Here is a 14,086-nt window from a genome sequence, read left to right as displayed (position 1 = left end):
TGTGCAATATTTGGGAATGTTTATTTAGGAAATTTTTTGCCAGCCTTTAGCTTCTTCAGTCCAACACAGAATAGCAGAGGAAAATCAGCCCCTCAGCCTGGAGCCGAGGATTGAACCTTGGACACTCAGTGTGCGAGGTAAGAGCATTACCTTCCAAACCACATTTCAAGCCACATTACAAAGCTACATTTCTACTGAACAAGAGAAAATGCTAATACACAGTACATATTGTAAAATTACAAGAGGCAAAAATTAGGTTAAATATAAGCCAAAATGTGCAAATTTTACTCACTGAACATTGGATCTGTGCTCCAGTTCCCTGAATTAAGCCTGAATGCCTTCCACATCCCCCCTAGGCGCTGTATAATCCTCCGGGTTTAGCGCTTCCCCCTTGATTATAATAATAATAATACTCACTGAACAGAGCAGGGTTTGAATGCAAGGTGTGGGTACTAAACCTAGCTGACTAGTATGCTATCCTAGGTACCATATTTATTTATTTTATGTCTTTGCAAACAGTACATTGAGATTTTGTATTTACAATAGTGGGTTGCAATGCAAAGAGAGCCTCTATTATGCCTAGACATTATGGGCCAACTTAACATTATTGGCTTACAGACTACTTAACACTAAGGATTACATCATTGTTGCACAGTAGGATAGTAATTATTTCATAGTAATTACAAATCTGAAACCAGAATTAACTCACAACATAAGTTTTTTAAGTTACAGAAACAATTACAGTGTTAGGTTAAAGGAATGACTTGACAACACGTGTTGTTAGAGTGTGAGATAAGATAAGATAAGATTTCGTTCGGATTTTTAACTCCGGAGGGTTAGCCACCCAGGATAACCCAAGAAAGTCAGTGCGTCATCGAGGACTGTCTAACTTATTTCCATTGGGGTCCTTAATCTTGTCCCCCAGGATGCGACCCACACCAGTCGACTAACACCCAGGTACCTATTTGCTGCTAGGTGAACAGGACAACAGGTGTAAGGAAACGTGTCGAAATGTTTCCACCCGCCGGGAATTGAACCCGGGCCCTCCGTGTGTGAAGCGGGAGCTTTAGCCACCAGGCCACCGGGAGATAATATTTATGAAGGGACTCAGGGAAACCGGGTAACTGGACTCGAGTCCTGGAGGTGAAAGTGCAGTCCTGCACTTTGAAGGGCAACTGTACGATCCGTGTGGATTTAGCACTTCATCATGATTATAACATGCAATCTGATGGTGTACCTAACATGTAATGTTTAAATTAAAGCTCTTTAATTGTGATTGCATAAAAATTGCAGAAATAAAAATGTACGATCATTTGTGCATAAACCATTAATATTCTTATTTATATGTTACTATTATTGCCCACCTCTCCTTCAGAGTGCAGGCACTCTGAAGGAGAGGTGGGGAATGTTGCAGTCTTGTGGGTCATCTCAACTGTTACATCAGTAGCTTCTGGCAAGACAGTGACAGACTGAATGACAATGAAAGTGTTTCTTTTGTCGGGTCACTCAGCCTCAGTGGGATTATTATTATTATAATCAAGGGGGAAGCCCTAAACCCGGCGGATTATACAGCGCTTGGGGGGGATGTGGAAGCCTCAGTGGGAGACACCAGGAGTGTTTAACAAAATTATTTATTGTAATTATTATTATTATTATTATTAATACTACCACTATTATTATTATTACTACTGCTACTACTATTATTATTATTATTATTATTATTATTATTATTATTATTATTATTATTATTATTATTATTACTGTTATTATTATTATTATTATTATTATTATTATTATTATTATTATTATTATTATTATTATTTATTGCTGTATAGCCCTTTTGGCTTAGCGCTTCTTTTGACCATAATAATAATAATAATAATAATTATTATTAATAATAATTATTATTATTATTAATGAGACATCAATGCACCTTAGGACTTTTATTAATTTTATAAAGTTAGTTAAAGTTTTAGCTCTGTTTCTCCTGCAGCTCCAGAAAATTTGATGCCGTAAACAAGTGTTGATATCCAAATTTTCTGCATTGTACGAGCCTGTGAGTTAAGTTTTTAAAGTTGATTTGAGTTTTCTCTGTATGATATACACTGACTTCTTTATTTTATAGTGATATATTACAGCTGACAGTGCTGGAGTAGCTGAGGAGGGATATATGAAGCGCAGGCCGATATAATGTCGATTTATTTAATGTATCTTTTTGGCTCTATAACGTTAAGTGCCACGACGGTGAGGAGGCTCGTGATCCGAGGAACTGGACCAAATTTTCAATTCCTTGAATCTAACCTGACTGCCTCCCATTCCTCCAAGGCGCACTGCAACACGGACGGGTTTAGCGCTTCATGATTAGTTAGGTACAGGTGCACATAAATACAATTATAATACATAATGTGAATTAACTATCATAATCCTAAAAAGTCAGATAGTGAGACTTAGCTCCATAATGGTATAATAATTCCTAATGTAATAATCGTCACAACTGAAACAGTGCAGATAAGTATTTAGATCAGGTTATTGTGTGATAAATGTAGTTTTTTCTGTAAAATGTCCAGTATTAAATGGGTTTTGCCATGAACTTTTTATTTTGTGCAATGGTAAAACACAAAATAACCCAGCCTAAAATACCTATATAACTTAACCTAGCTTGTGTATGTGATTAGTATGTGTGTGTATAATGTTTGTCAGGAAACGAGTTTCCTGACATAGGTCCTAGTCATATGATGACCCGCAGCTGGAGCTTTTGATTTTCTGACCGACGCCTAACACTAACTTACCAGTCCACCCTTTTAAAAATTGTGGTTATGATTATTGGTAGAATATACAGTAGGACCCCGTATCCATGGGGGATATGTTCCAAGACCTGCCGCAGACACCTAAAACTTCAGATAGTAGTAAAAATCATGTTTAAGTAAGTTTTTTTTTTTACATACATACCTATGATGAAGTCTAATTGAAGTGATGAGAAGTATTTCACGAATTCTCATAGGCTTTGAAGAACTGTCATCATTACTACTTTTGCACTTTGGTGTCGTCATTAATCAAAATTAAGGGTTATTGTTGGCCCAGAGTAAATTGTGGATAACTTAAACTGCAGAAACGACCCATGGATACAGCGATCCTACTGTACCAATAAATATAATAAGAGACAATTTTCTTTAATGTCCATGTAAATAAGGTATGTAGTTTACTATATTCCTATTGTACCTCTTTTTACTGTAACTGATTTTCATGCAGTAGAGTTACTTGGTTGTTTTAATTTTTAAGGTTGTAATCATGACTGATTTCTATTGTATCTTATAGCTAAGCTTTAAACAATATTTCAAGGACTCTAGTGGAAATAAATGAATTTTTTTTTGTTATCGTAGGTAATTTACACATTACTATGTATGATAATTGTAAGCACCTGAATTTGTGTATCTGTACTTATGTGTACCTGTACCTACAGTTGATGGCATATCATTCACCAGAATCTTAATCACTTGCTGGTGAATGAAACTTTTTGTCAACAAAATGCCAATAACTGCAGATTGTTTTATCATACTTAACATACGCAACCATTAGTAGATACTGAAGTAGCATGTCTTTGTTTACATTCACTAATTGGCTGAAGCATGTCAGTTGACTCAATATGAATTGTTGATCGGCCATGACATAACATTCAAGCCAAAATAAAGGTATTTTGGTAATATCTTGTAAAATACAAATTTGCACAAGGGAAAAATCTCAAAAAGACCAGATTTGGATATTAGCCCAAATGCCAAATATAATACTTACTCAGACATTCTAATGTAATAATCAATTTAACTAACCTATTTCACCCTTCTGATAAAATTTTAAGATGTTCTAAAAAATTTTATGTAAAGGTACTTTCTGATGTTGTGGAGAAGCAATCATTTAATTAGTGAGCACTTCAGTAATAAAACTTGGGACTTCAGGTGGGGATTTAACATTGTTGTGTACCAGTCTACCTGGTAATGGTTCCAAGAATCATTTGGTCCCTGACCAAGCCTCCTGGTTGACTTTCTAGTCAGTCGGACTGTTGGTGCTTCTGTCCCACAGAGGAACATATAGTCAAGTGTACAGAAGAACATAAACATAGAATAGAAGAGCACTGAAAAGAGCCTGCTCTGCAGGCATAGCGTTGAGGAAAGGTTCTAGTTACAGTACTTCTTTGTACTGTACTGCTGTTACAAGGTAGGGGGTTATGTGATACTGGCATATATAAATCACAGAACAGGTGGGGCTTGAATCTACAGTGAGTCCTAAAGCTTTCAGGCCAGTGTGTGATTTGCTTGCAGTCATATTACGATTTTATGAGTCCGTGTTCTTTATGTTTTTTGTTTTGTTTTTTGTATTTTTTTGTGTGTTTTTGGATCACCTACCTCCTCCTAATGCAGAGGGGAAAATTTTTTTTTGACCCATTCAGGTCCACATACCACATCATTAACACATCTACATAGTGGCATGCTGACAAGAATTTTACTCAGTGACACCAAGCAGATATTTTTATATAGAAAAATATTCTCTTTAAACAATTTTTCCTTTTCAAATTTTTGCCCCACATTGGGTAAATGACAATGCTTTTGACAGTAATACAGCATATCTTTCCATTCTATAGGCCACTTGTGATTAGAGGCATTTGTATAAATTTCAGGGTACTGTAATGCCATGGCTGCCTCTGATTTTGCTTTCCGGATGTCTGAGGAAAATGTGCTTGAGAAGTTGGTAAAAGCCAAGGAATTTAAGCAGAATGGAAATAATCACTTCAAGCAGAAGGAGGTGAAGAAAGCTATTCAGAATTATCACAGGTAATTTTTGTTTTGTAAATTTGGCCAACTATAAATTTTATAAAAAATATTTTAATGGAAAAGAATAAATTGAATTGAATTTTTCACTCATACAAAATCAGTATGTATTGTATAAATCAGTAATTTCATATAATAGAATAAGGTATGAAGGTAATGAAAATTGTTTGGTCTCATATATGCAGCATTTTGGGAAAAAATTTCTTCGGAGGGGGAGGGTACCTTAATACCACTGATATGCTCTTGATATAAGAAATTGGAGCTACCCTCCTTTAACTTGGATCAAACTTTGTTAACCTTCCATTCACTAGGTACTGTATGACTGCATTGAGCTTAGTACTTTCCCCATGAAAATATTATTAATAATTGAGAAATATTTAGGTCAAATAACTTATTAATATTTACTGTAACTTTGAGGTATATTACATTGAAAATACACAAAATACTACACTAAAGATTACCTTAAAATTTATAAATTGGTTTTGAATTGCTGTTCCATATTTATGTACTAAAATATAGGAAATGTAGGGTATTCAAATAAATTAGTAAATTAAAAAAAATTTAAATGTGTTGGCTATTAAGGTTTTCACAAAGTGGCATCCACTGTACACTGAATTTTTCAAATGTAACTTGTAGTTTCTCATAAGGAATTATTTATTCCATAAATTACTAGCAATAGGTTGGATTTTTCATGTAGATTTAAACAATGAATATTCTTTCTTGTAATGTGAACCCCATTCTTATACTGTGCAATATTTATTAATTACTGAATGAAAAATAGAGATGCAATACCATATGCATTTTTTTAACATTATGTAGTTAAGATTACAGTTTTAGGTTTTAGTTTTGACTAATGAATTACAGTACTATTATTGGAGTGCAGACAAATTGTTATTTATATTAACAATTATTACTTGATAGTGTGTACTGTACTCAGCAGAATGTTTACATGACTGATGCAGCAAGATTTACAGCATGACAAACTGTACCTGACGTAGAATTAGAAGTGTAGGTAGTGTACATACTGGGCGTAGGTAGTGTACATACTGGGCGTAGGTAGTGTACATGCTGGGTGTAGGTAGTGTACATGCTGGGTGTAGGTAGTGTACATGCTGGGTGTAGGTAGTGTACATGCTGGGTGTAGGTAGTGTACATGCTGGGTGTAGGTAGTGTACATGCTGGGTGTAGGTAGTGTACATGCTGGGTGTAGGTAGTGTACATGCTGGGTGTAGGTAGTGTACATGCTGGGTGTAGGTAGTGTACATACTGGGTGTAGGTAGTGTACATGCTGGGTGTAGGTAGTGTACATACTGGGTGTAGGTAGTGTACATACTGGGCGTACATGCTAGGTAGTGTACATGCTGCGTGTAGGTAGTGTACTGGGTGTAGGTAGTGTACATGCTGGGTGTAGGTAGTGTACATACTGGGTGTAGGTAGTGTACATGCTGGGTGTAGGTAGTGTACATACTGGGTGTAGGTACTGTACATACTGGGCATAGGTACTGTACATACTGGGTGTAGGTAGTGTACATGCTGGGTGTAGGTAGTGTACATGCTGGGTGTAGGTAGTGTACATGCTGGGTGTAGGTAGTGTACATGCTGGGTGTAGGTACTGTACATCCTGGGGGTAGGTAGTGTACATGCTGGGTGTAGGTAGTGTACATACTGGGCGTAGGCACTGCACATACTGGGCGTAGGCACTGCACATACTGGGCGTACTGGTACTGTACATACTGGGCGTAGGTAGTGTACATACTGGGCATAGGCACTGTACATATGTACTGGGCACAGGCACTGCACATATGTACTGGGCATAGGCACTGCACATATGTACTGGGCATAGGCACTGCACATGTGTACTGGGCGTAGGCACTGCACGTGTACTGGGCATAGGCACTGCACATGTGTACAGGGCATAGGCACTGCGCATGTGTACTAGGCGTAGGCACTGCGCATGTGTACTGGGGGTAGGCACTGCACATGTGTACTGGGTGTGGGCACTGCGCATGTGTACTGGGCGTGGGCACTGTGCATGTGTACTGGGCGTAGGCACTGCGCATGTGTACTGGGCGTAGGCACTGCGCATGTGATGTGGGCGTAGGCACTGTGCATGTGTACTGGGCGTAGGCACTGCGCATGTGTACTGGGCGTAGGCACTGTGCATGTGTACTGGGCGTAGGCACTGTGCATGTGTACTGGGCATAGGCACTGCGCATGTGTACTGGGCGTAGGCACTGCGCATGTGTACTGGGCGCAGGCACTGTGCATGTGTACTGGGCACAGGCACTGCGCATGTGTACTGGGTGCAGGCACTGCGCATGTGTACTGGGCGCAGGCACTGTACATACTGGGTGGTTATAACTATACTGGAGTTCAGAAAGTCACACACAGTTAGTATTAAAAATAAACAATTCAGTTAATGCTAGCACAGTACAGTACATATGGCATGAATAGAAAATATTATCATTACTCTTAAAACTTTGTAATTAATACTTTATACTGTTTACTTATATTGATTTGTATAGTTGCTGAAATAGAAATTCTAACAGCATGTAGGATACACTGTACTTTTAAAGGTAAAAGGGAAGAAGATAAACTCTGGAAAATAGTGAACAAAAACAAGGCATAATCAAATCCTTATTCAAGTTTGTAAAAAAAAAAAATACTGTTAAAAACAAAATACAAAGAATAAAAAATGAAGTCATTGAATTGGAGTAGGAAATGTTCAGAATACTAAACATGAAGTTCCAGGGCATATACAGAAGAAGACAAAAAATGTAATGGATGTGGACTCCAAACAGCCAACTAAATTGGAGAATCTTCAAACCTTCAAAGAGGAGATAAAGAAGCTGCAACCTCACGTCTCTATGCACAGATCATCTTTGCACAGGTTTTTTTTTTTCATATCAGGTTTTATTTTTTTTATTCTTATTCTTATCTATGTAATGTCTGCATGGGCAAGCCCTGAAAAGATGACATTTTATATAATGCTGTACTTATTATACTATTAAATATAGGCAAAATGTAATGTTATTGTTTCAGGGGGCTGATGTACGTGAAAGGAATGAACCAGGATATAAATCCCACTAAACTGCTTAGTAAAAGACAGTCTACTCCTGTTGTATCACAAGAAGTCAGAGATGAAATTGCAGCCCTTTCAGCTGATCTACACAATAATATTGCAGGTAATCTACTGTAATTGTCAGTGGTGTCAGTAGTCATTATTGTTGCTGTTATTATTATTATTCACAGGGAAGCATTACACTCTTATGGATCAATATAGCTCCTGATAAATGGGATTCAATGAGTTTGATCTCAGATAGTTATACATATATTGTCCAGACATAGACAATACATACAGTATATGTAGCTCTCAGCTATTTTGTGTGGCTGATTATATAATTACCTACCCACAATCACCCAAAATACCCAGAACTCTCATGTGGAGGTAGCAACTATCAGAAGCTATCTTGTATCCTTTTACAGAGAAAATCATGTTCTGAAGGTAAAAGGATACGACAGTACATTATTCCAGCCACAGTATTACAATATTACTCAGCACATCCTGCTTTCTTATACTAATTGTAACCTGTCAATTGCTTGTGCTGCTCTCTATTATTCACGTGTTCTGCTCTATTTTAGTCAGACACTTTTATTTGTGCAAAAATGTGCAGTATGCAGAAGTGTGCTGTGTACACCTAAAAAAAAATTGGAAACAATAGAAAAAGCATAAAAACAAGCTGCAATATGGCTTCCAGAGCTACAAAAAAGTTCAACTGAAAACATTAAACATGCTTCACTGGATCATAGACGAAGTACGTGTACATGGTAACCATTTATAAAATCATACTAAGTTAAAGAGGATGTGCAAGCGTGACGACAACTGGAAATTTGAAATAAAAATAACACCATAGATTAAACACTGAAGATAGAGCACTGCAAGTGTAGCTCTGCTTCTGTAGCTACAAATAAGCAAGCACTAGTCTCTTCTGTTTATTTTGTATTTTCCAGATCAGCATTTATGGGAAACTATTGAAAGTTACTTTTAAAATCTGGGTACAACTCTGCCCATTGGCTTATTTCCTGTATAACTTCAGTGATGGTACTTGCAGTAGCTTAATAAAATTGGATATAGTGTAGAATACAAAAAAATACAGGTGTGTGTGTGTGTGTACTCACCTAGTTGTACTCACCTAGTTGAGGTTGCGGGGGTCGAGTCCGAGCTCCTGGCCCCGCCTCTTCACTGATCGCTACTAGGTCACTCTCCCTGAGCCGTGAGCTTTATCGTACCTCTGCTTAAAGCTATGTATGGATCCTGCCTCCACTACATCGCTTCCCAAACTATTCCACTTACTGACTACTCTGTGGCTGAAGAAATACTTCCTAACATCCCTGTGATTCATCTGTGTCTTTAGCTTCCAACTGTGTCCCCTTGTTACTGTGTCCAATCTCTGGAACATCCTGTTTTTGTCCACCTTGTCAATTCCTCTCAGTATTTTGTATGTCGTTATCATGTCCCCCCTATCTCTCCTGTCCTCCAGTGTCGTCAGGTTGATTTCCCTTAACCTCTCCTCGTAGGACATACCTCTTAGCTCTGGGACTAGTCTTGTTGCAAACCTTTGCACTTTCTCTAGTTTCTTTACGTGCTTGGCTAGGTGTGGGTTCCAAACTGGTGCCGCATACTCCAATATGGGCCTAACGTATACGGTGTACAGGGTCCTGAACGATTCCTTATTAAGATGTCGGAATGCTGTTCTGAGGTTTGCTAGGCGCCCATATGCTGCAGCAGTTATTTGGTTGATGTGCGCTTCAGGAGATGTGCCTGGTGTTATACTCACCCCAAGATCTTTTTCCTTGAGTGAGGTTTGTAGTCTCTGACCCCCTAGACTGTACTCCGTCTGCGGCCTTCTTTGCCCTTCCCCAATCTTCATGACTTTGCACTTGGTGGGATTGAACTCCAGGAGCCAATTGCTGGACCAGTTCTGCAGCCTGTCCAGATCCCTTTGTAGTTCTGCCTGGTCTTCGATCGAGTGTATTCTTCTCATCAACTTCACGTCATCTGCAAACAGGGACACCTCAGAGTCTATTCCTTCCGTCATGTCGTTCACAAATACCAGAAACAGCACTGGTCCTAGGACTGACCCCTGCGGGACCCCGCTGGTCACAGGTGCCCACTCTGACACCTCGCCACGTACCATGACTCGCTGCTGTCTTCCTGACAAGTATTCCCTGATCCATTGTAGTGCCTTCCCTGTTATCCCTGCTTGGTCCTCCAGTTTTTGCACCAATCTCTTGTGTGGAACTGTGTCAAACGCCTTCTTGCAGTCCAAGAAAATGCAATCCACCCACCCCTCTCTCTCTTGTCTTACTGCTGTCACCATGTCATAGAACTCCAGTAGGTTTGTGACACAGGATTTCCCGTCCCTGAAACCATGCTGGCTGCTGTTGATGAGATCATTCCTTTCTAGGTGTTCCACCACTCTTCTCCTGATAATCTTCTCCATGATTTTGCATACTATACATGTCAGTGACACTGGTCTGTAGTTTAATGCTTCATGTCTGTCTCCTTTTTTAAAGATTGGGACTACATTTGCTGTCTTCCATGCCTCAGGCAATCTCCCTGTTTCGATAGATGTATTGAATATTGTTGTTAGGGGTACACATAGCGCCTCTGCTCCCTCTCTCAATACCCATGGGGAGATGTTATCTGGCCCCATTGCCTTTGAGGTATCTAGCTCACTCAGAAGCCTCTTCACTTCTTCCTCGGTTGTGTGCACTGTGTCCAGCACTTGGTGGTGTGCCCCACCTCTCCGTCTTTCTGGAGTCCCTTCTGTCTCCTCTGTGAACACTTCTTTGAATCTCTTGTTGAGTTCTTCACATACTTCCCGGTCATTTCCTGTTGTCTCTCCTCCTTCCTTCCTTAGCCTGATTACCTGGTCCTTGACTGTTGTTTTCCTCCTGATGTGGCTGTACAACAGTTTCGGGTCAGATTTGGCTTTCGCTGCTATGTCATTTTCATATTGTCTTTGGGCCTCCCTTCTTATCTGTGCATATTCATTTCTGTGTGTGTGTGTGTGTGTGTGTGTGTGTGTGTGTGTGTGTGTGTGTGTGTGTGTGTGTGTGTGTGTGTGTGTGTGTGTGTGTGTGTGTGTGTGTGTGTGTGTGTGTGTGTGTGTGTGTGTGTGTGTGTGTGTGTGTGCGCATACTCCAATATGGGCTTAACGTACACGGTGTACAGGGTCCTGAACGTGTGTGTGAGCGTGTGTGTGTGTGTGTGTGTGTGTGTGTGTGTGAGCGTGTGTGTGTGTGTGTGAGCGTGTGTAGCGTGTGTGTGTGTGTGAGCATGTGTGTGTGAGCGTGTGCGTGTGAGCGTGAGCGCCAATTACTTTGTGCGACAAGGACGTTTTTTTAAAAGAGGGAGACGTATAAATGTATTTTTTTTTTTTTTTTTTTTTTTTTTTTTTTTAAGAATAACACTATATTGCATTTCACAATTTTGGGTGGATTATTTGGTTTGGTATTTAATTGTGACTATTTCATTAAGGATGCCCTTTGGCTATTGTGCAACATGATTCACATAATTTTTACTTTTTTTTCAGCATGTTTATTAAAACAAGAACCAGTAAGATATGAAAGAGTAATTGAATGCTGTGAAGAAGTGACAAAACTTCAGCCAGATAATGTGAAGGGCTGGTATCGTCTTGGTTTTGCACACTTCAACCTTCGGAATTATGACACTGCTAAAGAGGCTGTCATTGAAGCTAATAGAATATCAAATGGACAAGGTAAATATGTGAATAAATGGTTTATAGAACCGTCAAGGTGATAAATGAAACACTTGTGCAACATTTGGGTATCATTATTCTGAAAACATCAACTCCAGGCTGAGGGACTGATTATCTTGAGCTCTTCATCTTCCACCTTTCTTTGCATTGGACTGAAGATGTAACTGGCTGGCAAAGTGTTTCCAGAATCAAGATACCGAAGTATTGCACAAGTCTCGTTTATCACGGTAAATATGCATAACCTGAAACAGAAGGAAAAGACTGTCATGGAGTTACATACTGGTAGTGTTTTCAAAGTAAAGAGTTTTGTTAAAGCTTTGGTAAAAATTTAAAGCCATCATAGAAATACGTAAATACAATATCTATTTTCCTCTAAGTTGGAAATATGGGAGGATGCAACAGATTCCATAATAGGTGTGACCTACAAGAGTGGCTTACCTGTTCAAACACACTTTAATTTCCAGGTAGTTCCTAATGGAGGAAGCTAATATTTTCATTAAGACTATTATGGAAAATAACTAGGGTGTTCGGGAGAGGGGTGGGATTAAATTATGGGGAATTAAATACAAAATGAGAAGTGACACAGTTACTTTCTGCTGATGATACTGTGTTTATGGGAGATTCTAAAGAAAAATTGCCAAGGTTAGCAGACGAATTTGGGAGTGTGTGAAAAGGTAGAAAGTTGAAAGTGAACGTAGAAAAGAGTAAGGTGATGAGAATATCAAATGATTTAGATAAAGAAAAATTGGATATCAAATTGGGGAGGAGGAGTATGGAAGAAGTGAATGTTTTCAGATATTTGGGAATTGACGTGTCAGCGGATAGATTTATGAAGGATGAGGTTAATCATAGAATTGATGAAGGAAAAAAGGTGAGTGGTGCATTGAGGTATATGTGGAGGCAAAGAAGGGAATGTATGAAAGTATAGTAGTACCAACACTCTTATATGGGTGTGAAGCTTGGGTTGTAAATGCTGCAGCGAGGAGGCGGTTGGAGGCAGTGGAGATGTCCTGTCTAAGGGTAATGTGTGGTGTAAATATTATGCAGAAAATTCGAAGTGTGGAAATTAGGGGAAGGTGTGGAGTTAATAAAAGTATTAGTCAGAGGGCTGAAGAGGGTTTGAGGTGGTTTGGTCATTTAGAGAGAATGGATCAAAGTAGAATGACATGGAGAGCGTATAAATCTGTAGGGGAAGGAAGGCGGGGTAGGGGTTGCCCTCGAAAAGGTTGGAGGGGGGGGGGGGGGTAAAGGAGGTGTTGTGGGTGAGGGGTTTGGACTTCCAGCAAGCGTGCGCGAGCGTGTTAGATAGGAGTGAATGGAGACAAATGGTATTTGGGACTTGATGAGCTGTTGGAGTGTGAGCAGGGTAATATTTAGTGAAGGGATTCAGGGAAACCGGTTATTTTATATAACCGGACTTGAGTCCTGGAAATGGGGAGTACAATGCCTGCACTGTAAAGGAGGGGTTTGGGATATTGGCAGTTTGGAGGGATATATTGTGTATTTTTTTATATGTATATACTTCTAAACTGCTGTATTCTGGGCACCTCTGCAAAAACAGTGATTGTGTGAGTGAGGTGAAAGTGTTGAATGATGATGAAAGTATTTTCTTTTTGGGTCACCCTGCCTCGGTGGGAGGTGGCCAACTTAAAAAAAAAAAAACTAAAAACATGAAAAATACCTAAAAATAACTGAAATTTATCGAAAATAACAAGAAATGACTAAAAATTATGAGAAATAACAAAGAATTTGGAAAAATAACCATAAATTATCAAAAATAAATAAACATTACCCCAAAAAATCACTCCATTTGAACTACTTTTGATGCTACTTAAGAATACGCACTTAGAACCATAAAAAGAGAGAGTTTTAGCATGATACAAGGCTGTTTTTCTCTAGTCTGTTGCTTTCCTGTCTGAGGCGCCTCTTACGGCACATTTATCTTATAAATCTCTCGTAGCCATCTATGAAAGCTGTATGTACAGGAATTTTTCATGTTTGTGGGGATAAATTGATCCAACTGTGTCATCATGACCATTTTCCATTTTGAGAGAAGTGTTTTTGCCCCAAAAAATCCCTGAACTATAGTTCGGCATTTTTCACCATTTCGGCCAGATTTTCAATATTCGTTAAAATCACACCAGGCATACTATTTTCTATGCTGATTCAGAATATATACTTAAAAATGTAAAATGAGATAATTTTAGCATCATATGAGGCCTTAAAGACACCGTTGTATTAGTGCCCAGGAAACTGGGTCCCAGTTATTGAATAGGGAAATACTGATTCAAAGGCAACTGAATTGAGCATGTTCTATAGTAGTAGCCTTGCGCCTGATGGTGACCTCATGAGCTACATAGATTGGTTTGTCGTAGTAAGTGGCAGGTCCAATGAAACCTGCAGACCAGCAAAGAATTGTTATTGTAGTCAAAACCAAATGCTTAACCCACTAGGGACCAGCAAAGAAGTTGTATCAAGTTC

General features: G+C 39.0%; 1 protein-coding gene across 1 annotated transcript; it reads left to right on the top strand.

The window, feature by feature from the left end:
• Positions 1–1,949: 1,949 nt before the first annotated feature.
• Positions 1,950–11,605, top strand: LOC128700813 (tetratricopeptide repeat protein 9C; the record flags this gene model as incomplete). Its single annotated transcript, XM_070081822.1, is given in 4 exon segments — positions 1,950–2,056; positions 4,670–4,823; positions 7,863–8,005; positions 11,420–11,605. Coding segments are annotated over 3 exon segments (469 nt in total), but the record flags the coding sequence as incomplete, so codon positions are not given.
• Positions 11,606–14,086: the final 2,481 nt, after the last annotated feature.

Source organism: Cherax quadricarinatus, unplaced genomic scaffold (assembly GCF_038502225.1).
Source record: "Cherax quadricarinatus isolate ZL_2023a unplaced genomic scaffold, ASM3850222v1 Contig4419, whole genome shotgun sequence".
In the NCBI taxonomy this organism is placed as follows: Eukaryota; Metazoa; Arthropoda; class Malacostraca; order Decapoda; family Parastacidae; genus Cherax; species Cherax quadricarinatus.
This window is presented reverse-complemented; position numbering and strand designations above follow the sequence as displayed.